Source organism: Nomascus leucogenys, chromosome 3, assembly GCF_006542625.1.
Source record: "Nomascus leucogenys isolate Asia chromosome 3, Asia_NLE_v1, whole genome shotgun sequence".
NCBI classification, from domain to species: Eukaryota; Metazoa; Chordata; class Mammalia; order Primates; family Hylobatidae; genus Nomascus; species Nomascus leucogenys.
The window spans coordinates 65,589,832-65,616,796 of NC_044383.1; the positions used below are offsets into that span (position 1 = coordinate 65,589,832).

The 26,965-nt window shown below is 37.1% G+C and overlaps 1 protein-coding gene across 1 annotated transcript in view; it reads left to right on the forward strand.

Annotated features, from left to right (window-relative positions):
- EYS (eyes shut homolog) overlaps window positions 1–26,965 on the forward strand; it is a 1,808,075-nt gene that overhangs the window by 1,182,152 nt on the left and 598,958 nt on the right. The window contains 1 exon segment of the mRNA XM_030809409.1: window positions 19,475–19,587. Coding sequence (XP_030665269.1) covers window positions 19,475–19,587 — 113 coding nt within the window.

The window sequence follows — 26,965 nt, forward strand, 5'->3', positions numbered from 1 at the left end:
AGTTAGCATAACCCAATGATCACCATTGAAACATGTTTTAAAGTTTTTCAGCATTCACCCCCGTGGAGTAGGCTTTGATACTTTTCCTCCCATTTCCTCCCTTGTGAGGTGCTTTCACTCTGACTTTCACTCTTGGATCCACCAGACTGGGTCCTATTATGGGAGGTTCAAACACTGCTTAGCCAGGAGCCAGGAGCATGCCTTAATTCCTGTCACAGCTAGCTGCAGCTGTGGAGCTGGTCCTATGGGCCATATACAGTGTCCTAGGTCTGGTTTTTCCCACATTCACCTCGGAGCACATAGTCCACACTAAGAGATATGTGCCTCCCCACATCGCTCCCCATGTGGGTCTCTCCCAAGACGGTCTCTTTCACACAATTTCACACACCTCCCCAGTCCCTGAAATGGTTTTCCTTTCTGACTCGTGGGCCCCATCCACATCTGGTGTCAGTTAGGGTGTGAATTTTGTCCAAGTCAACGGGCCTCTCCCGGTGTTCCCAACCCCCTCAGGTGGGACTAGTCATCATGCCCTGGGATGGGATCAGGCTCCCCTTCTGTCTTTATGGGATGGGTCTCGCCTTAGGGCCCAAACCTTACTGTGGTTCAGATGTCTGCACACGCTGCTCCCGTGACCATCCTGCAACCCTTTCTACTGATTCCATTTGTGCTGTTGGGGGAAGGCCCCAGAATGCAGAAGGGCCATTCTCCTTCCAGGCTGAAACTCTCCTGGCAGCGCCAAGGACCCCAAGTCTCCCGCATCCTGGAGCTCTAGCCCACAGGTAAAGGAGACAGAAAATCTGCCATCTCTAATCCTGGCTGGGCCCCCAGAAATGGTACAGGACAATCAAAGATTGGAGAGACCAAAAAAGGTTCAGGAGAGTTTATTAAATTAAGGTGATAACTGGCTCAGCCAGACGTTCGTCCAGAAAGTCTGAGCCCCAAACAAAAGGCTTTTCCTACTTTTAAACATCTTAAGGCAGCAACTACGTGAGATGGGAAGTAAGTTACAGAAGGAAGAAACAAAGGCAGCATTACAACATTTCTTACATCTTGAAAGAAACATGTCTTGCGACCTAAACTTATTGGTCTTATGACCCTGCAGGCATGCTAGGGAGATAAGCAGGAACTCACTGGGCCTGTAATAAACTTTGAGGAATGTGGAGTTGGAAAGTATAGATGAGGTCCACTGACCACAGAGAGAAGACAGGATGTTAATATTCTCTTTTAACTTGAGTGTAAGCAGGGGGAGGGGGTCACACTTTGCAGAAACTTTAAGAGGATTTTTAAGTTTCTATTACTACTATTAGGTTATAGTTGATTTCATTAATTCCTTCTTCATGATGACAATATGGTTGGCAACGAGCTTTTTATGATGAATTTCCCAGGTGTTCCTTGTGCTTCTTGTATTTGGATGTCTAGGTCTCTAACAAGGCAAGGAAGTTTTCCTTAATTATTCCCCCAAATATGTTTTCCAAACTTTTAGATTTCTCTTCTTCCTCAGGAATACCGATTATTCTTAGGTTTGGTCATTTAATATAATCCCAGACTTTTTGGAGACTTTTCATGTTCTCTTATTTTTTTTCTTTGTCTTTTTTAGATTTAGTTCAAAGACCTTATCTTCAAGCTCTGAATTTCTTTGTTCTACTTGTTCAATTATATTGCTGAGACTTTCCAGAGAATTTTGCATTTTTGTAAGTGTGTCCAGTGTTTCCTGAAGGTTTGTTTTTCCTTTATGCTATCTATTTCCCTGAATATTTCTCCCTTCACTTCTTGTATTGTTTTTTGGATTTCCTTGCACTGGGCTTCGCCTTTCTCTGGTGCCTCCCTGATTAGCTTAATAACTAACCTCCTAAATTCTTTTTCAGGTAAATCAGAGATTTCTTCTTAGGTTGGAACTATTTCTGGTGAGCTAGTGAGACTTTTGGGGGGGTGTTAAAGAGCCTTGTTTTGTCATATTACCAGAGTTGGTCTTCTAGTTCCTTTTCATTTGGGTAGGCTCTGTCAGAGGAAGGCTGTTGTTCAGATTCTTTTGTCCCATAGGGTGTTCCCTTGATGCAGTTCTCTCCCCCTTTTCCCATGAATGTGGCTTTCTGTGAGCCAAGATGCAATGATTGTTCTCTCTCTTCTGGATCTAGCTACACAGCAAGCCTACCCGGCTCCAGGGGGTTGTCTACACAGAGTCCTGTGATATTAACCATTTGTGGTCTCTCAGCTGTGGATACCAGCACAGTATTTGAGATATCTCCAGGGTCCTGCAGGAGCAGTCCACTTCCTTCAGAAGGTCTGTGGGTCTTCTTGGGATTCCTAGTTTGTTCTTCTAGAATAGCTTTTTTCTAATGCTGTGAAGAATGACTTTGGTAGTTCGATAGGAATAACATCAAATCTTTAAGTTTCTTTGGGTAATATGGCCATTTCAGTATATTAATTCCTCCAACCCATGAGCATGGAACATTTTTCCATTTATTTGTGTCATCTCTGATTTCTTTTGGCAGTGTTTTGCAGTTCTCTTTGTATGGTCTTTCACCTGTTTGGTTAGCTGTATTCCTAGATATTTCATTTTCTTTGTGGTTACTGTAAACAAGATTGCATTCTTGATTTGACTCTCAGCCTGGATGTTATTGATATATAGAAATATACTGATTTTTATACATTGATTTTGTATCCTGAAATCTTGCTAAAATTATGTATCAGGTCCAGTAGGCTTTTGGCAGAGTCTTTATGGTTTTCTAAATATACAGTCCCATCACAGTGAAGACAGATCATTTGACTTATTTTCCTATTTTGGATGCATTTAATTTATTTCTGTTGCCTGATTACTGTGGCTGGAACTTCCAGGACTATTGAATGGGGTGATGTGAGGGGCATCCTTGTCTTTTTCAAGTTCTCAAGGGGAAAGCTTTTGCCCATTCAGTATGTTGTTGGCTATGGAATGTCATAAATGGCTCATATTCCGAGGTATATTTCTTCAACGCCTAGTTTTTATCATGAAGGCATGTTGGCTTTTATGAGAAACTTTCCTATGCATCTGTCACAATGATTATATGATTTTTGCTTTATGCAAACATAAATTCTGTTTATGCAGTGAGTCACATTTATTGATTTGCATATGTTGAATGAACTTTGCATCCCCAAAATAAAGCCTACTTCATCATGGTGAATTAACTTTTTGATGTGCTACTGGATTCAGTTTGTTAGTATTTTCTTAAGAATTCTTGCTTCTATGTTCATCAGGGATATTGGCCTGAAGTTTTCATTCTTTGTCGTGTCTTTGCCAGATTTTTGTATTAGGCTGATGCTGGTTTGCTAGAATGAGTTAGGGAGGAGTCCCAAAGGCTCTGAACAATCCCATGTCAAGTTTGTAGCTGGACTGACCATTAAGAGCTGTCAAAAGTTAGGGGGATGGGTTCAGGCTGTTATTGTCCCTTTTAGACCCATGGTTGAATGTAAACTGCCCCCAGAAAACAGGAGTAAACTTAGATGATCCCACATTCTTGGGCTAAAGTAACTCCCAAAGAATGTTCAAATGTAAAATCAACTTGCCAGCATCACTTCCAATAGTGAAAGGAGGGTGAAAATCCTTTACTCCCAGAGGGAGATCTCAATGGATACCACAGCATTTACTGTACACTCCATATGTCCATTATGCACATATTTCTACTTCAATTCATAGCATGTAGTTGTACAGCATTTTATTTTGGTAAGATCTTGTAGATGGACATTTAGGATGTTTTCAATTAAAGGTAGTTTTGATGCATTAATTTCCCAAAATCAGTGTGAAGAATTAGCCCCTAGCTACTAGCTCCCTCCTCAAGATTTATACTGAAGTAGTTATACTTCAGTATAGTCAGGAATCATGAACACAAATATATCACACAAATGTATAAAGAAAATTTATTGGATGACTCATAATTCTCAAAATAAATGCAAATATGTCTACACACAAATCTGTACATGAAACATCATAGCAGGAGTATTCATACTAGCCAAAAAATGGAAACAACCCAAAGGTGAATCAAGTGATGTATAGATAAAATATGATATATCCATGCAATGGAATGTTATCCGGCAATAAAAAGGGGTGAAATACTGATACATGTTACAACACAGAGAAATGTTAAGAAAATTATACCAAATTAAAGAAGCCAATCACATAGGATGTATATATAACATGTCCACAATAGGTAAATCTATGAGGATAGAATGTAATATTAGTAATTCCCTAGCATTGAAGAAATAATAGAGACAAACTACTAACAGGTAAGGTGTTTCTTTTTGGGGTGACAAATTATTCTAAAATTAATTGTAGTAATGGTTGAATAACTCTGTGAACATACTGAAACCCTGAATTGTATTTTTAAGTAGATAAATTATATATGATATGTGAAGTTTACCTCAACAAAGCTGTTAAACAATAAAGAAATCATGGGAAATTAGTAGACAGATAGCTGCATTGAAATGATGTTTGTGAATGTCTGAGGATGGGGTAGGTGCTGTAGAGATTGTACTGTGGAAAAGGGCATGTCTGTTCTTGCTGAGAGAGTAAACTGGAGAGAAACAGACAAAATTGTACTCAGGCTTTTCTAGTGCCATTGTCCAGAGACATTCTTTGCCAGTTTCTGCAGTGAAGAAATAATAACCAACAAAAACACTTATGCAAATATCCATGGAATAAACTTTTGGCTGGTTTGAAACCTTGCTGACCTGAAAACTTTAGAAACAGCTTCAAATGTTGTCCTGTAATTTTGTCATTCCAATCCTCCAGAGAAAATGATTATTTGCTCCTGAGTCTCAATACTTCACCTCAACTACAAAACTTATAGAAGTTCCTATTCAGCTTCTGCAAATTTCATCTGCCACTTATAAATTCAAAATATAAGAGGACATGTCAAGATCAACACTTTGTACTTTCCTTCTCTCTGAGATATTGGCCCCTCAAATCCTTGCTTCCATGGTAGTTCCCTATAGCCTGTAAATATAATTTTATATGAATTATATCTAGTCATCTTAATAAGAGATTTGGTCTCCAACAAGTTACTCTGCTGTTATCAGAAACAGAAATCTTTCAGTCTATTTCCTTTTTTTTTTTAAACTGAACTTTATCTGGGTTTCTACTAACATGATATTGCACCATCACCTAGCCCCACAGATGCTATATGGTGATTTTGTTTGAATTAGAAAAAGTAAACCTTCTAGGTTTACAGATTTTTTAAAGCACACCTTTTCTGAGCAGACAGCTTGGGGAAAAAATGTGGATTAATTTTCAGGCTCTACTCCACTTTATCAGCTAGACTTTGTCAAAGAACAATTTGCATAACCATGTATGGTGACCCTGTGCTTACTACTGAGTATGTGCTTAGTAAATAATTGGTAAATCCATGTATAAATTTTATATTTTTATAGGGAATTTGACTTAACCCACTTTCTGTTTTACTTCTACATGTAGACTATGTCCACTTGAACCCCATAAATATTACAAAGTGCAAACGACTTGGTGAATATATCAAAGTAAAATAAAATTGATTTAAGTATCACCAAATTTTATGAACTAAAATATTCCTATATTTATATAGTTGTTTTGTCACTAAGTTACTAAAGTCCCACATTTATTTATAGACTAACATGTGATACTTGGCCTTATACACAACAAATAATTACCATCCAATATTTTCTTTATATAACAACTAAACATCAGAAACACTACATTAACATCCAAGTTCATCCATATGGCCTTAGAATCAGCACTTCCTACCAATTTCTCTCTTTTACTTGATCTATTATTTTCCAAGGTCCCAAGCCTTGGAATGATTTATGAGAAACTAATAAGTACTTAGTAGTCATTTAATAAATATTCATAGCATGGAATATCCTACTTCTTTATTTTTCTCTTTTCTCCTTTATGGCCCGCGTGTAATTTATCAAAGTCATTAATTAACTCACCACAATATCACTCACATTCTTTCTACTTTTAGCTTGTGGCTAAAGAAGTTTAGGACTAAATTACATCAGCCTTATATTATTTATTAGCTTTCAAATACTCCAGTCATTTTGAAGCTGGTACTAATGAAATTTGATCATATTATCAATGAATATAGCAATAAATGAATAAACTAAGTCTGAGTAACATATAGAATTCAGTTAAGAGTAGATTCACCATAGGAGAGCAATAAAGTAAATTTTAAACATGATAGTGGAGAGACTGTAAATGTTTAAAAGATTAAAATTAATAAGTATTCATAGTATTTGAATAACAAAAAGAGGGATTTATATCTGTAAAGTTTGGCAATCATTGAAGCATAAACGCTAAGCCAAGCAAAAACGTGTTAAATTTAAAAGGTAATACACAAAAATATGAACATATTACTTAGAAACTTGAAAGTCAATAACAGAATAAGTTTATGAAATAGTATGAAAATTTTTTGAGTAGGGAATCAGGGTAATAGTAAGGGTTTGGTACTGGAAACTGTTTATTACATTATTATAAGCCATGTGGAATTTTTCATTTAAAAATAGCATATTTATTTTATGTTACAAGCCAAGTAGAATTTATTTTTTAAGAAGCATATAGGTTTTCTGGCCATGAATGAGTGATTGCTACTATAATATCTTATTTACATAAACAATTGGAACATAGGGAAAAATCTGGAAGAATACAAAATAAAGTAATAATACAATGTCCAAAATTCAATGAACATGATTAAATATGGAAAAAATTTGTGGGAAACTGTGGCCCATACCCTGGATAAAAATGACTCAAAGAAAACCAGTAAGGAAAGAATTCATAGAGATTATATGATCAGCCTAAAAGACTTTAAAATTGTTATCAATTTGTCTAAGGACTGAAAGAAAAATAGGAGAAAAATGGAAACTAAAAAATAATCTAGTATAGAAATAACAAAAAGTCAGCTAATAAAGTGAAACAAATAGAACATCTAAAGATAAAAATATAATACCTCAACTATGTTTGTTTAACAATATATTACACACTGCAGAATAAAAGACCATTAAACTTGACTGGAGTAGAAACTATGCTGAAAGAAAGATATAAAATGGTGGGGAAAAAATGAGCAGAGATTCAACAACCTATAGACTCAATGACCTAAACAGATAAAAATTGCAAGTAATTGGAGTTCCAAAAGATGGAGAGATAAATAAGAACAGAATAACTATTTGAAGAAATAATAACAAAATTGTCCAGATTTGAAGAAAAATATCAAACAATATATCTAATCATCTTAATAAAACCTAATAAAAAATTTATCACTGACGTCTCATCTCAAACAATGCAAAGCAGAAGACAATGGAACAATATCTTTTCAGTGCTGACTTTAAAAAACAAAAAAACCCTTCAACACAGAATTCCAAATCCAACAAAAAATGTTACTCAAAATAGTATGAATTAATGACATTTTTAGGCCAAAAAATAATCCAAGGGAATGTGCTTTAATTAGATCTATATTATAAGATGTGTTAAAGGAAGCTCTTCAGGTGTCAGGAAAATGATACCAAGTAATAACTTGGAACTGCAAGGCAAATTAAGAGTGCCAGGTGGGGATGAGGCACAATGATAAGGAAAACTGAGAAAAGAATACATCACAGCAGCAGCAGCAGGGAAGAAAGGTCTTGTGGCAGCTTAACTGGAATATTCTCTGTAATTTAAGGGGAAATCTCTGTCTGTATCAAAATATCTCACATACCCCACAAATATCCATACCTAGTATATATCTATAAAATAAATAATAATTTTTTAAATAAAAAATCACAGACAAAAATAGATTTTAAAATAAGTTTTAAAATAAATAAAAATAAAAATTTGTTTGGAAAAGGCATTTCAACTCCAAAAAAAAATTGTTCCTTAATAGCAGGTTAACCAATAATTTAGATATTCTTCAAGTGATTGTGTCTAATATGTCAAGAGGATAAAAACATGAAAACTTCTCATACTTTCATGTGTTTTCATGGCATCAAATGGTTAGATACATGATTTTAAAAAATTGTGATGTGTTTGTATTTAAAATTGTTCAGTTGTAAATCTGCAATATCGTATACAGCAGTCTGTATTATCACATCGAATGCCCTCTGTCTAAACTTTGTGTAACTACTATTGATTATTAATATAGAAACTGCTTATACAGTATGGATAATCCACTGACTTCAACTTTCTTTAAAGGAATGAGAGCTAAAGCCATCAAATGCCAGAGAGAGAATTAAATATTGTTATACTAATATGGAGGTAGAATAAAAGGTAACATATGGAAGATATATTTAGAAATGTAAGACAACATGTTTGAAATGAAAAAAGTGAGAATTCTGGGTGTTTTTTATTATGATCTAAGTTCTGGAGTAATGTACAGAACAAGCAGATTTGTTACGTAGGTATACACATGCCATGGTGCTTTGCTCCACCCATCAACCTGTCATCAACTTTAGATATTTCTCCCAATGCTATTCCTCCCCTAGGCCCCCACCCCCTGACAAGCCCTGGTGTGTGATATTCCCCTCCCTGTATCCATGTGTTCTCATTGTTCAACTCCCACTTATGAGTGAGGACATGCAGTGTTTGGTTTTCTGTTCTTGTGTTAGTTTGCTGAGAATGATAGTTTCCAGCTTCATCCATGTCCCTACAAAAGCCATGAACTCATCCTTTTCATGGCTGCATAGTATTCCATGGTTTATATGTGCCACAATTTCTTTATCCAGTCTATCATTCATGGGCATTTGGGCTGGTTTCAAGTCTTTGCTATTGTGAACAGTGCCACAATAAACATACGTTTGCATGTGTGTTTATAGTAGATTTATAATCCCTTGGTTATATACCCAGTAATGGGATTGCTGGGTCAAATGGTATATCTAGTTCTAGATCTTTGAGGAATTGCCACACTGTCTTCCACAATGGTTGAACTAGTTTACACTCCCACCAACAGTGTAAAAGCGTTCCTATTTTTTCATATCCTCTCCAGCATGTGTTGTTTCCTGACGTTTTAATGATCATAGTTCTAACTGACATGAGACAGTATCTCATTGTGATTTTGATTTGCATTTCTCTAATGACCAGTGAGGATGAGCCTTTTTTCATCCATTTGGTGGCCGCATAAATGTCTTCTTTGGAGAATTGTCTGTTCATATCCTGTGCCTACTTTTTGATGGGGTCTTTTTTTTTCTTGTAAATTTCAGTTCTTTGTAGATTCTGAATGTTAGCCCTTTGTCAGATGGATGGATTTTAAAAATTTTTCTCCCATTCTGATGATAGTTTCTTTTGCTGTGCAGAAGCTCTTTAGTTTAATTAGATCTCATTTGTCTATTTTGGCTTTTGTTGCCATTGCTTTTGGTGTTTTAGTAATGAAGTCTTTGCCATGCCTATGTCCTGAATGGTATTGCCTAGATTTTCTTCTACAGTTTCTTGGTTTTAGATCTTACATTTAAGTTTTAATCCATCTTGAGTTAATTTTTATATAAGGTGTAAGGAGGGGATCCAGTTTCACCTTCCTGCATATGGGCAGCCAGTTTTCTGAACACCATTTATTAAATAGGGAATCCTTTCCCCATTGCTTATTTTTGTCAGGTTTGTCAAAGATCAGATGGTTGTAGATGTGTGGTGGTATTTCTGAGGTCTCTGTTCTGTTCCATTGGTCTATATATCTGTTTTGGTACCAGTACCATGCTGTTTGTGTTACTGTAGCCTTGTAGTATAGTTTGAAGTCATGTAGCATGATGCCTCCAGTTTTGTTCTTTTTGCTTAGGATTGTCTAGGCTATGCAGGATCTTTTTTGGTTCCATATGAAATCTAAAGTAGTTTTTTTCCAATCCTGTGAAGAAAATCAACGGTAGCTTGATGGGGATAGAATTGAATCTATAAATTACTTTGGGCAGTATGGCCATTTTAGGATACTGATTCTTCCTATCCTTGAGCATGGAATGTTTTTCCAATTGTTTGTGTCCTCTCTTATTTCCTTGAGCCATGTTTGGTAGTTCACCTTGAAGAGGTCCGTCATATCCCTTGTAAGTTGTATTCCTAGGTATTTTATTCTCTTTGTAGCAATTGTGATTGGGAGTTCAGTCATGATTTGGCTATTTGTCTGTTATAGTAGTGTATAGGAATGCTTGTGACTTTTGCACATTGATATTGCATCCTGAGAGTTTGCTGAAGTTGTTTATCAGCTTCCGGAGATTTTGGGCTGAGACGATGGGGTTTTCTAAATATTCAATCATATCATCTGCAAACAGAGACAGTTTAACTCCCTCTTTTCCTAATTGAATACTCTGTATTTCTTTATCTTGCCTCATTGCCCTGGCCAGAACTTCCAATACTATGTTGAATAGGTGTGGTGAGAGAGGGCATCCTTGTCTTGTGCCAGTTCTCAAAGGAAATGTTTCCAGTTTTTTTCCCATTCAGTATGATATTGGCTGTAAGTCTGTCATTAATAGCCCTTACTATTTTGAGATACTGTCCATCAGTACCTAGTTTATTGAGAGTTTTTAGAATGAAGGGCTGTTGAATATTTTTGAAGGCGTTTTCTGCATCTATTGAGATAATCATGTGGTTTTTGTCATTGGTTCTGTTTATGTGATGGATTACACTTATTGATTTGCGTATGTTGAACCAGCCTTGTATCCCAGGGATGAAGCCGACTTGATCATGGTAGATAAGCTTTTTGATGTGTGGCTGGATTTGATTTGCCAGCATTTTATTCAGGATTTTCTCATTGATGTTCATAAGGGATATTGGCCTGAAATGTTCTTTTTGTGTATGTGTCTCTGCCAGATTTTGGTATCAGGATGATGCTGTCCTCATAAAATGAGTTAGGGAGGTTTCCTTTTTTTTCCATTGTTTGGAATAGTTTCAGAAGGAATGGTACCAGCTCCTCTTTGTACCTCTGGTAGAATTTGGCTGTGAATCCTTCTTGTCCTGGACGTTTTTTGGTTGGTAGGCTATTAATTACTGCCTCAATTTCAGAACTTATTATTCAGGGATTTGACTTCTTCCTTGTTTATTCTTAGGAGCATGTATGTGTCCAGAAATTTATTCATTTCTTCTAGATTTTCTAGTTTACTTGTGTAGAGGTGTTTATAGTATTCTCTGATGGTAGTTCGTATTTCTGTGAAATCGGTAGTGATATCCCCTTTACCATTTTTATTGTGTCTATTTGATTCTTCTCTCTTTTCTTCTTTATTAGTCTGGCTAGTGGTGTATCTAGTTTGTTGATCTTTTCAAAAAACCAGCTCCTGGATTCATTGATTTTTTGAAGAGTTTTTCATGTTTCTATCTCCTTCAGTTCTGCTCTGATCTTAGTTATTTCTTGCCTTCTGCTAGCTTTTGAATGTGTTTGCTCTTGCTTCTCTAGTTCTTGTAATTGTGATATTAGGCTGTCAATTTTAGATCTTTCCTACTTTCTCCTGTGGGTATTTAGAGCTATAAATTTCCTTCTACACACTGCTTTAAATGTGTCCCAGAGATTCTGTTGTGTCTTTGTTCTCATTGGTTTCAAAGAACATCTTTATTTGTGCCTTAATTTTTGTTATTTACCCAGTAGTCACTCAGGAGCAAGTTGTGTAGTTTCCTTTAGTTGTGCAGTTTTGAGTGTGTTTCTTAATCCTGAGTTCTAATTTGATTGCACCGTGGTTTGAGAGACTATTTGTTATGATTTTTGTTCTTTTGCATTTGCTGAGGAGTGTTTTACTTCCAATTATATGGTCAATTTTAGAATAAGTATGATGTGGTGCTTATTAATTTTCTGTCTCATTCATCTAATATTGACAGTGGGGTGTTAAAGTCTCCCACTATTATTATATGGGACTCTAAGTCTCTTTGTAGATTTCTAAGAACTTGCTTTATAAATCCGGGTGCTCCTGTATTGGTTGCATATATATTTAGGATAGTTAGCTCTTCCTGTTGCAGTAATGCCTTTACCATTATGTAATGCCCTTACCATTATGTAATGCCCTTCTTTGTCTCTTTGGATCTTTGTTGGTTTGAAGTCTATTTTATCAGAAACTAGGATTGCAACCCCTGCTTTTTTTTTTTTTTTTTTTTTTTTTTTTGCTTTCCATTTGCTTAGTAAATCTTCCCACATCCCTTTATTTTGAGCCTGGGTGTGTCTCTGCACATGAAATGGGTCTCCTGAATACAACACACCAAAGGGTCTTGACTCTTTATCCAAATTGCCAGTCTGTGTCTTTTAATTGGGGCATTTAGCCCATTTACATTTAAGGTTAATGTTGTTATGTGTGAATTTGATCCTGTCATTATGATGCTTGCTGGTTATTTTGCTCATTAGTTGATGCAGTTTCTTCATAGCATCAATGGTCTTCACACTTTGGTATGTTTTTGCAGTGGCTGGTACCGGTTGTTCCTTTCCATGTTTAGTGCTTCCTTCAGGAGCTGTTGTGTGGCAAGCTTGGTGGTGACAAAATCTCTCAGCATTTGCTTGTCTATAATGAATTTTATTTCTCCTTCACTTATGAAGCTTAGATTGGCTGGATATGAAATTCTCGATTGAAAATTCTTTTCTTTAAGAATGTTGAATATTGGCCCCCACTCTTTTCTGGCTTGTACGGTTTCTGCCAAGAGATCCATCATTAGTCTGATGGGCTTCCCTTTGTGGGTAACCCGACCTTTCTCTCTGGCTGCCCTTAACATTTTTTCCTTCATTTCAACCTTGGTGAATCTGACAATCATGTGTCTTGGGGTTTCTCTTCTCGAGGAGTATCTTTGTGGTGTTCTCTGTTTTTCCTGAATTTGAATGTTGGTCCGCCTTGTTAGGTTGGGGAAGTGCTCCTGGATAATATCCTGCAGAGTGTTTTCCAATTTGGTTCTGTTCTCCCCATCATTTTCAGGTACAACAATCAAACCTAGATTTGGTATTTTCACATAGTCCCATATTTCTTGGAGACTTTGTTCGTTTCACTCTTTTGTCTCTAATCTTGTCTTCTTGCTTTATTTCACTGAGTTGATCTTCAATCTCTGATATCCTTTCTTCTGCTTGATCGATTTGGCTGTTGAAACTTGTGTAGGCTTCACAAAGTTTTCTTGCTGGGTTTTCAGCTCCATCAGGTCATTTATATTCTTCTCTAAACTGGTTATTCTAGTTAGCAATTGGTTTAACCTGTTTTTAAGGTTCTTAGCTTCCTTGCATTGTGTTAGGACATGCTCCTTTAGCTCAGAGGAGTTTGTTATTACCTACCTTCTGAAGCCTACTTCTTTCAATTCATGAAACTCATTGTTCATCCAGTTTTGTTCCCTTGCTGCAAGGAGTTGTGATCCTTTGGAGAAGAAGAAGCATTCTGGTTTTTGGAATTTTCAGCCCTTTTGCGCTGGTTTCTCCCCATCTTCGTGGATTTATCTACCTTTGGTCTTTGATGTTGGTGACCTTCAGATGGGGTCTCTGAGTGGACGTCCTTTTTGTTGATGTTGATGTTATTACTTTCTGTTTGTTAGTTTTCTTTCTAACAGTCAGTCCCCTCTGCTACTGGTCTGCTGGAGTTTGCTGGAGGTCCACTCCAGATCCTGTTTCCCTTGGTATCACCAGCAGAGGCTGCAGAACAGCAAAGATTTCTGTCTGTTCCTGCCTCTGGAAGCTTCATCCCAGAAGGGCACCAGCCAGATGCCAGCCAGAGCTCTCCTATATGAGATGTCTGTCAGGCCCTACTGGGAGGTGTCTCCTAGTCAGGATACACAGGGGTCAGAGACCCACTTGAGGAGGCAATCTGTCCCTTAGCAGAGCTCAAACAATGTGCTGGGAGATTTGCTGCTCTCTTTAGAGTAGTCGGTCAGGGATATTTAAGCCTGCTGAAGCTGCCCCCACAGCCACCCTTTCCCCTAGTTGCCCTTTCCCAGGGAGATGGGGATTTTATCTATAAGTCCCTGACTGGGGCTGATAGCATTTGTTCAGAGATGCCCTGCCCAGAGAGGAGGAATCTAAAGATGCAGTCTGGCCACAGCACCCTTGCTGAGCTGCAGTGGGCTCCAACTTACCACGCAGTTCCAACTTACCAGTGGCTTTGTTTACACTGTAAGGGTAAAACCACCTACTCAAGCCTCAGTAATGGCTGATGCCCCTCCCCCCACCAAGCTCGAGCATCCTAGGTTGACCTCAGATGGCTGTGCTGGCAGCAAGAATTTCAGGCCACTGGATCTTAGCTTGTTGGGCTCCGTTGGGGTGGGACCTGCTGAGCCAGAGCACTTGGCTCCCTGGTTTCAGCCCCCTTTGCAGGGGAGTGAACGGTTCCTTCTCGCTGGCATTCCAGGTGTCACCGGGGTATGAAAAAAAAAAAAAAAACTTCTGCAGCTAGCTCAGTGTCTTCCCCAAAAGGCTGCCCAGTTTTGTGCTTGAAACCCAGGGCCTTGGTAGCATAGGCACCAGAGGGAGTCTCCTGGCCTGCCGGTTGTGAAGACTGTGGGAAAAGCACAATATCTAAGCCGGAGTGCACCATTCCTCCTGATATAGTCTCTTATGGCTTCCCTTGGCTAGGGGAGGGAAATCTCCTGACCACTTGCACTTCCCAGGTAAGCCGACACCCCAACCTGCTTTGGCTTGCTGTGGGCTGTACCCACTGTCCAACCAGTCCCAATGAGATGCCTCATTTGGAAATGCAGAAATCACCTGCCTTCTGCATTGATCTCTCTGGGAGCTGCACACCAGAGCTGTTTCTATTGAGTCATCTTGCCAGCAAGCTTGAGAATTCTGTTTTTATTATTAATGCTTAGTACCATGAATTATATTCCTAGTGCTATGATTTGGCTACATTGCCATTTTACATTGTTTGTTTAGAAATAACCAGGGGTTTTTTGTCCTGGATTAATAATAAGAACTGTATTTGAGAAATCACAGCAGCACATGTGACTACAATTTTTTTTAATGAAGATACCATGCAATGGTACCATTCTTATAGTCTAATGCAGATAATTACTTGTCTTTAATCTATTATATATTTTACATTACAAATTGTCATGTGAATTGTGTATATTTGTTTCCCTTCTATTACTTTTAAGACTCCTGTACCAGAAACCTAATTAACCTGATTATAAACACAAATTCAAGAAAGAAAGGTTTCTCAACACTAGAAATGATCTAAAAACTATGTGCTTTAGAGTTTATTATTAAGGCTCATTATTTGAGTTCAGGTTTCACTTATGTTTTACAAAATGAAATGTTAATATATACTTTATTATTTTTTAATAAATTATTTTTATTTTAAAAACTACATTAAATAAAAACCAAAAACAGTATCTACTATCAACTATCACCATCATATTATAAAAACAAGAACCTTTGAAATAAATGAGGATTGAATAAATTTAGCCGTATAGAAAATTTGTTCTTTTGATTTTTAACTTTGAGTTTTAAAATTATACTTTTGTATAAATGATAAATTCAACGTGGTTCCAGCACGTAAAGTACACAAAAAAACATTCAGTCCAGTCTTCCCATTTTGGTCACTCATATGCTCAGTTCCCTTTCTCTCTCTCTCTCTTTTTTTTCACCTTTTAAAATATGTTGTTGTTTTTTTAACTTTTATTTTAAGTTCAGGAGTACATGTGCCGATTTGTTTATAGGTAAACTGGTGTCCTGGGGGTTTGTTGTACAGATTATTTCATCACTCAGGTATTAAGCCTAGTACATATTAGTTACTTTTCCTCATCCTCTCCTTTCTCCCACCCTTCACCCTCCAATAGGCAATAGACCTAGTACATGTTGTTCACTTCTATGTATCCAGCTATTCTCATCCTTTAGCTTCCACTTCTAAGTAAGAACATGTGGTATTTGATTTTCTTTTTCTGTATTAGTTTCCTAAGGATACTAATACAGCTCCATCCATGTCCCTGCAATAGACATGTTTTTGTTCTTTTTTTATGGCTGTGTAGTATTCCATTGTGTCTATGTACCACATTTTCTTTATCCAATCTATTATTGATGGGTATTTTGGTTGATTCCATGTCTTTGCTATTGTGAATAGTGTTGCAGTGAACATATATGTGTATGGTCTTTATTATAGAATGATTTATATTCCTTTGGGTATGTACCCAGTGATGGGATTGCTGGATTGAATGGTATTTTAGTCTTTAAGTCTTTGAGGAATTGCTACATTGCCATCCACGATGGGTGGACTAATTTACACACCCACCAATGGTGTATAAGCATTCCTTTTTCTCCACAACCTTGCCAGATCTGTTATTTTTTTGTTTTGTTTTGTTTGTTTGTTTTTACTTTTAATAATAGCCGTTGGGACTGGTGTGAGATGGTATCTCATTGTGGTTTTGATTTGCATTTAATTAGTGCTGCTGAGCTTTTTTTTTTTTTTTTTTATGGAGTCTTGCTCTGTCACCAGGCTGGAGGGCAGTGGCACGATCTTGGTTCAGTGCAACCTCTGCCTCCAAGGTTTAAGCAATTCTCTTGCCACAGCCTCCCAAGTAGCTGGGACTACAGGTGTGCACCACCATGCCCAGCTAAGTTTTGTATTTTTAGTTGAGACAGGGTTTCACCATGTTGGCCAGGATGGTCTTGGTCTCTTGACCTCATGATCCACGTGCCTCGGCCCCCCAAAGAAGTGCTGGGATCACAGGCATGAGCTACCGTGCCTGGCTGAGCTTTTTTTTTTTTTACATGATTGTTGGCCACGTGTCTGACTTCTTTTGAAAAGTGTCTGTTCATGTCCTTTGCTCACATTTTTATAAGGTTGTTTGTATATTTAAAGTGAAAAAAAGTGAGAATTTATTTGGAAGCTAAATAACTATTCCAAACAGTACTGCAAAAAGATAATGTGTGATAGAACTAGAGAGTGGTCAGTCTATTAAAACATAAGAAATGAAGAAATTTTGAATTTACTCAAATGTAAAGGCTAATGGCTGGGAAATTTTTTCTTGCCATTTTTCAAAGCCCAAGGTGAATAAATTAATATGCATTTTTAATTCATAATGTGTGAATGAAATTGAATTATAGAATTCTGAGAAGTATCTCAATAGAGTAACATAGAATCATTTCCTTTATAGACCATTTTTCATAGCTCTCTAGTGTGTTTATATTAATTTAAACATTATCAGTTTCTCCTTTTTTATCCCTATGAATAATAAGGATCTTAACAGAGAAAAATATGTACTGCAATGTAAACATACTTTTATGCCATTGCTGAGCTATGTCAGATTTAAGTTTGAACATTCACTATCATTATAATCAAAAGCATTTTTATAAGACCTTTTTTTATAGTAAACTATAATATTATTTCAGGAGACATAGTCATAAACTTTATTTTTAAATGTAAAAAACTAAGTATATAACTGCAGTAAAAATAAGAATTAAATCTAAAAATTAAAAACATTAATAAAGCTAGAGAAACTTTAACAATGACAAATCAGTACTTTCCCAACTGCAGCATATAAAAGCCAAATGCTTCTATTAAATAGTTTCTTTGGAATCTACTTGACTCGTTTGTGTGAAATATTGTTTTATTTTCTAGTTCAGTCTTTTTTTTTTTTTTTTTTTTGAGAGAGAGTCTCGCTTTCTCCCCCAGGCTGGAGTGCAGTGGCCCGATCTCAGCTCACTGCAACCTCCAGCTTTAGGGTTCATGCCATTCTCCTGCCTCAGCCTCCCGAGCAGCTGGGACCACAGGCGCCCACCATCATGCCCGGCTAATTTTTTATATTTTTAGTAGAGAGGGGGTTTCACCGTGTTAGCCAGGATGGTCTCGATCTCCTGACCTTGTGATCCACCCGCCCCGGCCTCCCAAAGTGCTGGGATTACAGGCGTGAGCCACTGCACCCGGCAGTTCAGTCATTTTTGACATTTGACAGAGTATTACCAGGTGAGAGTCTTTGCAGTACATTTGAGCCTATAGCAAACTTTCAAAGGTTCTAAACTATGATTTAAAAAGTGAAACATATAAACATATTAATCCTGAAATTTCTAAACAAGACAAAGGCCTTATTCTATTAATTATTTATAATATATTCAATAAGATACAAAGTCTTGAGATGCAAATAGTGTGTAATTTTAATTCAAAAATTAAGATAACTAACATATTTTTCAGTGTGTAAGTTTAATGATTTCTCTGGTCATAATTTGGTTCACCTAAGCTTGAAATTTTTAGTAATATTAAGAACTTATCAGAGGACAGAACCTGAATGAATGCTCATTTCTAACTATTCAATTCTGAGCTGTATTCACTTTTACTTTCTCTTTTTCTCATAAATATACATTTAGATACACATGTAATTACTAGTATAATATTGTATGCTCATAATGATTAGGTTATTTTTGTTCACCAAATTGAATGTTCTTCAATGTACTTCTCTTCTTGTTCTTGGACCCTTAGCATCTTTTTGTTATCATTTTTTCCCAACTTATTCCTAAGGAGGACAAGCTGCAGAACACAAAAGGCATGTAAAATATATCACAAATCTTTATAGATTACTTTGTTAGCTTTGGTCCCTAGAAGAGCAATTCTTCTTAATGTTTTGATATCTGCAGATAGGGCAAGGTAATTGATGTCTGAGAGAAAAAACTGCAAGAAACAGGCCAAAGATGGAAAAATGTAGTGCCTTGATGGGAAGGATGAGTGTATTAGCTTTTCTTCTATTTTTCATTGATAATTTGCTGTAATTATGTAATTTTTTAAGTATTAGTGACCATGTAATCTATACAGTACTAAGATATATAGGCATGAGTAACTTTTGATGAATAAGGTGGCATTCTTTCCTACAATTTTTAAAATAAATTTTATTGTATATATTTAAGGTATGGGCCACATGATGTTATGAGATACATATGGGTAGTAAAATAGTAACTATAGTGAAGCAAATTAACATCCATTATCACATATAGTTACCCATTTTTCATCTATGTGTAGCAAGAGCAGCTAAAATCTATTCATTCACCGAAAGTCCCAAATACAATGCAATATTTTTAACTATAATCCTCATGTTATACATTAGATCTGTAGATTTGTTTATTCTAAATATCTGATGCTTTGTATCTCTTGACCTAAATCTGCACATTTTCTCCCCACCCACAGCCTCAGACCTTGGCTTTATAACCACAGATTTGGTCTCTATTTCTGTGTATTTGAGTTCATTTTGTTAGAGTCTACCTATAAGTGAGATAATCACATATGTTTGTGTCTAACTTATTTCACTTAGCATAATATCTTTCAGTTTCATCCAGGTTATAACAAATGGCAGGATTTCCTTCTTTTATAAGGTTAAATAGCATTGTGTTTGTGTGTACACAAACATAATTAATTTCTTTATAATTTTGCCCATGTTCATTGCAGCATTATTCGTAATAGCCAAGATATGGAAAAATCCTATTACTTTTTGGATTGATACTTATGAAGATATTTGAATTACTGTACTATAAATAAGTTGAATAAATCAAATCAGCCTCCAAATCCAGTTGCACACCCTGACCAGTTTGAAGCAAGAATAATTATTAATATATTCAAGAAAATCATTTAAATTCTCTCTACCTCTCTCTCTCTCTCTCAGATGCCTGTACCAGTCAAGAATTTTACTGGCTGCATAGAAGTTATAGAAATAAATAACTGGAGATCTTTCATTCCATCCAAGGCAGTGAAAAACTATCACATTAACAATTGCAGGTAAAATAGCAGTAGTGATTTTTCAAATAACTTGTTCAAATAACCACACCAAAAGGTATCATTTCCAACTGAAATAATCTAATCAAGCCTGCACTATATTTTGTTCCTTTGTTTTTGCTTCACATTCCTACATTCTACTTCACTCTTTTACAGATTATTGAATTTTTAAGTTATATCCCAATTAAGATGGACCATTACTTATAAAGGGTATATTTTTTGTGCTATGTAAAATATACCATCCAACAAATAATGAGTCACGATCAGAAAACATCCTCTATCAGAGTTAGTTTAAAAATGAAGCATGCTGACAAGCATGCCTATGCTATATTGTGTGGAGTGCTAAAATACATTCTTTTTCCAAATTATCACTCTCAAAAAGTTGTCTTTGTTCTTCAGTTTCCATTATTGGAGACGTCTTTCTTTCAGACTCTGCTTCTGGCTACAGAAATCTCCAAACATGGCTTGGAATTGGGTGAACTAAAGAGATAACACATTTGAGACAATATTAGTCATTCATGCATTGGTAAGAAGCCTGTAATCCCAGCACTTTGGGAGGCCGAGGCGGGCGGATCACGAGGTCAGGAGATGGAGACCATCCTGGCTAACACGGTTATACCCCGTCTCTACCAAAAATACAAAAAATTAGCCGGGCGTGTTGGCGGGCACCTGTAGTCCCAGCTACTCGGGAGGCCGAGGCAGGAGAATGGCGTGAACCCGGGAGGCGGAGCTTGCAGTGAGCCGAGATCGCGCCACTGCACTCCAGCCTGGGGGACAGAGCAAGACTCCATCTCAAAAAAAAAAAAAAAAAAAAAAAAAAAAAAAAAAAAAAAAAGAAGTGGTTAAAATTTTGTTTCTTCCCTGATATTATTAAGAGGGAACTCAACTCAGATAATTAAAATGACCCTTTATAAAAGGGGTTATTTTGGGAGTATTATGGTTAATTGGAAAAGCAGAAGTAAGATAGATAGCATGGTGAGGCAGGTTATTTGATCACAGGACAGCATAAAAGCTCACATCTTAATCAGTGTAAAGTCGCTCCTCATGCAAGCCCAGAGAAGCTCTAGCCATCTGGAATTTTGGACCCTCTTCTCCTTTAGAAGCCCTGTGGGATGACTTGAGCCTCACAGTTTTGATTTGCATTTCCCTAATTATTAATGTTATTGAGCATCTTTTCATGTATATATTGGATATTTGTATATCTTGAGACATTTCTATTTGATTTTTTGTCCGTTTTCGAATTGGATTGTTTCTTTGTTGTTTGTTTAGTCTTAGGAGTTCTCTATATATTCTGAATATTAATCCCTTATCAGATATATTATTTGCAAGTCTTTTCTTCCATTCTAAGTTGTCTTTTTACTCTGTTAATAATATCTTTTGATGCACAATTTTTTTTTTAAATTTTCATGAAATCTAATGTCTGTTTTTTCTTTTATTGCCTGTGCATTTGGTGTCATATCCATATCCAAGAAATAACTGCCAAATTCTATGTTGTGAGCCTTTTTCCCTATGTTTTCTACTAAGAACTTTAAAGTTTAAGCTTTGTAATCCATTTTTAGTTAATTATTGTATATGGTGTTAGGTAAGAGGAGTCCAACTATTCGGGTCATCCTGTTGTATGTGGATATCCAGTTTCTCCAACACCATATGTTCACAAGACCAGACCATTCTTTCCCCATTGAATGTATGTGGCACCCTGTCAAAAATCATATACGTAAGGGTTTATTTCTGGGCTTCTCATTCTACTCCATTAGTCAATATGTTGGTCTTTATGCCAATACAAAAAAGGTTTTAATTACAAAGGTAGCATTGTAATTAAGTTTTGAAACAGTAAGTGTGAGACCACCAGTCTTGTTATTTTTCAAGATTGTTTTGTATGTTCAGAGTACATTGAGATTCTACATGGATTTTAAGGTGGATTTTTTTTTTATTTCTGCAAAAAAAAAAAATCACTGGGATTTTGCTGGGGATTGCACTGAATCTGAATATCATTTTTTTCCAATTCATAAGCATGAGGTGTGATTCCATTTATTTATGTCTTTATTTCTTTCAGCAATGTTTAGTAGTTTCCATTGTAGAAGACATTCACTGCTTTGGTTAAGTCAACCAAAAGTAAACTGCATTTCTACACACTAAGCATGAGCAATCTGAAAAAGTAATTACAAAATCAATTTTATTTACAATATCATCAACTAAGTTCAGTTAATTGAGTCTTCTTTTTATTTTCCTTAATCCATCTAACTAAAGATTTGTCAATTTTGTTGAATTTTTCAAACAAACAACCAACTTTGTTATCATTAATATTGTCTCTACTTTGGGTTTAGATTGTTCTTTCTTCTTTTTTAGCTTATTAAGTTTTAGTTAACTTGTTGAATTTGAGATCTTTCTTATTTTTTAACATAAGCATTTATGGCTATGAATTTCCCCCTTAGTACTGCTTTCACTGCATCTTGTACATTTTGGTGTGTGTTGTATTTTCATTTTTATTTGTCTCTATTTTCCACTTTCCATTATAATTTATTCCTTGATCCTTTGTTAAAAAGAATGTTGTTTAGTTTTCACAAATTTATAAATTTTCTGGTTTTACTTCTGTTATTGATTTTCAACTTTAACCATTGTGATCAGAAAAGATCATTTATATGACATATGTCCTTCCATCTATTGAGATTTAATTTGTGGCCTAACATATAGTCTAGTCTATCCTGGAAAATGTTCCACATGCTTTTAAGAATGTGTATGCCGTTGTTGTTGCATAGTATGTTCTGTGTATGTCTGTTAGATCTAGTTGGTTTATTGTGTTAAGTCCTCTATTTCCTTACTTATCTTTTACATGGCTGCTCTACTAATTAATTATTGAGTGGCTATTTAATTCTCCACTATTATTGTAGAATTGTCTATTTCTCCCTTAAATTCTGTCTTTTTTGCTTCATATATTTTGATTATCTGTAATCAGCCAAGTGTTTATATGCCAGGTCCATCCCACAGATGCTGATCCAGTGACAGATGAAAGATGTACAGGGACACAGATATTTTGCCTGTCTGTGGCTAAGGGGCTCTGCTGCCAGAGTCTGCAGCATCAGCCTCAAAAGCTGGCGAAGTTCGCATTTATTTAGTGCGGATTAAATGACAAAAGTCTCCAGTAAACACCACTAGAGGGTAATTAACATTGCCACATTGCCAAACCCCCGAGTAGAAAGCAATCATTCACCCACGATGATCAAATGTTGGTCTTAGGACCACATGAGTAAACAAGCTATTTAGATAAACTCCCTTACGTTCCTTTGTATGTACTTTAAGCTATTAACTCAAGGTAAGAGGATTAGGCTCCCTTCAGCCGTAACCCTATGCTGAGGCTTTTGCAAAACCTACCGACCTTCTAATAAGGTTTGTGTCTATTTTACAATTTTTCCCACCACCCTGACTGAACTCTTATATCTCGCCCTTTTCTGTTATTTTGCATCAGGCTTTGTTGATTGAAGAGTACAGATGTGTGTAGCAACAGGCCTGTCAGGTGTGCTGGTCACTGCTCGTATTCCAGCTTTGAATCCTAGAATTAGTAAATAACATAAGACAAACATGAGTATTATTAGCAACATTCTTTTCCAATCAAGGAGTGACCTGTAGTGTTACCTGGCACTTTAGTTCCATGTGTGCTGTTACTAAGGAACCCCACTGCGGGTATGATAATCTCTCTTGGCCAAGCAGTTGCAATGTTAGAAGCAGGAAGTCGGTGTTTAAGTGTAGCAGGTACCGCATGCAGGCAGAGTGAGAGAATTTTGAAAAGGTTAATAAAGCATAGCAAGGAACACATTATCTGGAGTGAATGATGTGTGTGTCTGGAGCAGGATTTGTTCAGCCTCTTGAGTTGTCTTTTTCAGTATCCCCCAGGTAATGTCCAGGGCTGTGGGTCCTGTAGGATCCTTTTCTTCATTTCTGGTACTGGGTTGGATCCTAGCCATGCCATGGTATGGTTTGATGCGTCATGCTGGAATTCAAAGAGGACTAGAGGGAGTGAGAACACAAGCATATCCTCTTTCTCATGTTACCAATTCATTATTTGTACCACACCATTCATTATTGTTTACATCTTTCCATAAAACTGCAGGTTTTATGTCTTGAGAGGTTTTAGCAAAGTGCTTTTCCATAGCTGATTGAAATTTATCTAAATTTTAAAAATTAAGGGTAAATAAGGCTTGTGCTACTAGTGTTGCAGGGTCCATACTCATACTCCCCCTTTTTTGAGCATATTTTTAAGGATGGAGTGGGCACTTTCTATGGCCTGTCCTTGGGGGCTATTCGAGATGCTTGTGGAATGTTGGATATTCCATGTGTGACAAAATTGTTGAAATTGTGAGCTGGCATTATCATTTTCAATTGTTGTGGGCTGCCCCATAAATGCAGAAGTTAAAAGATGTTTAATGACATATCAGGTGGACGGTCCAGGAAGAGCATGTGCACTAATTAGATGAGTGTTGGTATCAATTGATCCACGTACATATCTAAGTTTCCAAATTGAGGGATGTGTGTAACATCTGTTTGCCATAACTGATTAGAGGACTAGAACCCTCTAGGGTTAACATCTGTTAAAAGAGGGGATGTGCCTGTGAGCTGGCAATCTGGGCATTGCAGGATACTTTGTTTAGCTAGTCTCTGGGTAAGTTGAAATTGTTTAGATACGTTTCTCCAGTTTTGGTGGAAGAATTGATGTGGTTGGGTGGCTTGGTCAAGCAGCGATGTCACAACCTGAAGGTCTGGTTGATCACTGCCATAAGCCAATGAGCCAGGCAGTGAGCTGTGGGCTCAAACGTGTGTAATAAAAATAGGATGTGTACGTTGATTTAGCAATTGCTGAAGTCAGAGAAAAAGTGCACACAGGGTGGGCTTTAGAGTGGACTTAATTAGGGCTGTCTCAAGGTTCTGCAGTAAATAAACAGAGTAAGCAGTCGCTAATGATATTGATGGGCTGAGCGGAAAATTACGGCCCCAACCTCAGCTTTCTGAGTGCTAGTAAACCCAGAACGAGGGAGGAAATTATGTGGTCTCCACCAAATGGCCACTTTTCCATGTTTACCAGAATCGTCAGTAAACAGTGTTAAAGCGCTAGGTGTGGGGGAGTGAACTATTTTTGTAGGTAACATCACAGAAGTACCAGATAAGAACTGAAGGGGTTTATCAGCAGGAAGGGCAAGGTCTATATGGCCTGCGTAATCAGACAGGGCTATTTGCAGATCTATAGATAATGGCAATACTGCTTCAAATTGCTTTTTACTTAAAGGAATCCTGATGATATTAGGATCATAACCTAGCAACTGATTGCATTGTCTGCGGCCTGAATATATGACTTTACTGATTATAGGGAAAGAGTGTTTTAGTCCCAGTATGTGAGCAAAAAACCCATTCTAGAAAGCATAGTACTGGGGCCATCTGTCCTATTAACCCTGTAGGGGAGTGTTTGTTTAGTGGGAAAAATAAACAATTGAATTGAATAGCCTGGGTCTATGCAATCTGGTTGCCTGTGAGAAATGGTTTGTTCAGTTTCCTTGATTTTCCTTTTTGCCGCAGAAGTTAAATACCTGGGAGAATCTGGGCTCAATAGCCCTTTAAGACAGAAAACAGATTTTGCAACCTGTCAATCAGTAGGTAGGCCCAAGGTGGGCCGAAGCCAGTTAATATCGCCTAGTAAATTCTGATAATCATTTAAGGTATGTAAGTTGCTAGTATTTAATTTAACCTTTTGAGGTCTTACTGACCAGGAAGTTAGTATGTACCCAAGATATTTCCAAGGAGAAGACATCTGTAATTTTTCAGGCACAATCATTAAATCTCTTAACCGTGTCTTCTTTATGACAGAGGTATCTAACTTTGAAAGTACTGGCTCTGTTGGGGCTGCCAGTAAAATATCGTCCATAAAATGAATAACCTTGCAATCAGAAAAGTCTTTTCTACTAGAGAGCAAAGCTTGATTTACATGATACTGACACATGGTAGGACTGTTTAGCATCCCTTGAGGACATACTTTTTAATGAAATCAGCAAGCTGGCTTTTCATTATTGATAGCCGGTATTGTAAACGCAAATCTTTCTTTCTCTGTCCTGTTCTGCTAGTGGAATGGTATAAAAGCAGTCAATAATGATTGTAGGCCAATCTTGAGGAATCACTGCAGTGGAGGGAAGGCCCTGTTGAAGGGGCCCTATAGGTTGCCAATTAGCATTAATAGCACGTAGGTCATGCAAAACCTTCATTTACCAGACTTTCTGGGAATGACAAGAATGCGCGAATTCCAGGGGCTGTTTGTTTGATGGTTCCATATGGCTGGCTTTTAATTGCTCCTCAACTAATTCATGGGCTTTTTTTAATTTCTCTCCCTTTGGCGGTTACTGTTTTACTTAAATTGGATTTGGAGTCATCTTAGGAGTAAGGGAGAAATAACAACAGTGGCCATTATCAGAAAGAGGTCTTTTAAATTCTTCAATTTTACTTACATCTTAGCAGAGAATTATACTCTGGGATGTCGCTCATATACAAGAAACACATGAAATTTTGCCATGGGCTGCCCACGGAGCTGGAAGGCAGCAGTGTTGCACTTGCCTGGGCGCTGCTTTTTGTCTGTGTTGCTTCTGCGCCCTGCCGCCAGGCAGCTGCTGCCAGCCGGCTCCTGTCGGCCTGGGGTGTCATGAGCTTCCCTGCCACTGAGCTTTTTCTTCCACCCATCACAAGCTTGGCCACATGGCTCCAGCCTCTAATGCCTTTTCTTATTTTTTTAATAAGCATTAAAATAAATGGGTTTATATACCTGATTGCCTTGTTGATCTTGCATTACCAGGCAGGCTAAGAACTCCCTTTCCAATGCCACTTGCCTCAGACAGGGCCCCATAACTAGCATATCCCTTGTCTTTTTTCCAATTTATTAGGGGAGGGGGTTCAGGCAAACCTCCATTTCCTTTTTGTTATTTTGGCCCAGTGATAGCGCATCTAAGGGACAAGGTAAGGTAGGTGACAGTTCTTCCTCCTTCCCCTTTTTAGGCTCTTCTGTGTATAATGGGACCAGAGCCAACCTCACCAAAGCCCATAGTGTTAGAGATGATACTGGGACCCATTGCTGATGATGATGTTTAAGATTTCTCCACACTTGTTCCCAGAGCTCTATGTTTAGCATACCTTCTTCTCAAAACCATTGGTTATGGAATACAACAGTTTGCATTACGTCCCTTAATTGAGCCCACGAAACTGAGGCTCCACTAGCTTTAAGCAGCTGTTTGTTTCAATACTTTTTTATATACTGTTTCTGTTGAGCTGGTAACTGTTTGTCCCATGATGAAACGCTAGCCTGAACAATCCTTGCGAACTTGGAAATCCCGAGCAGGCACCAATGACTTACTGA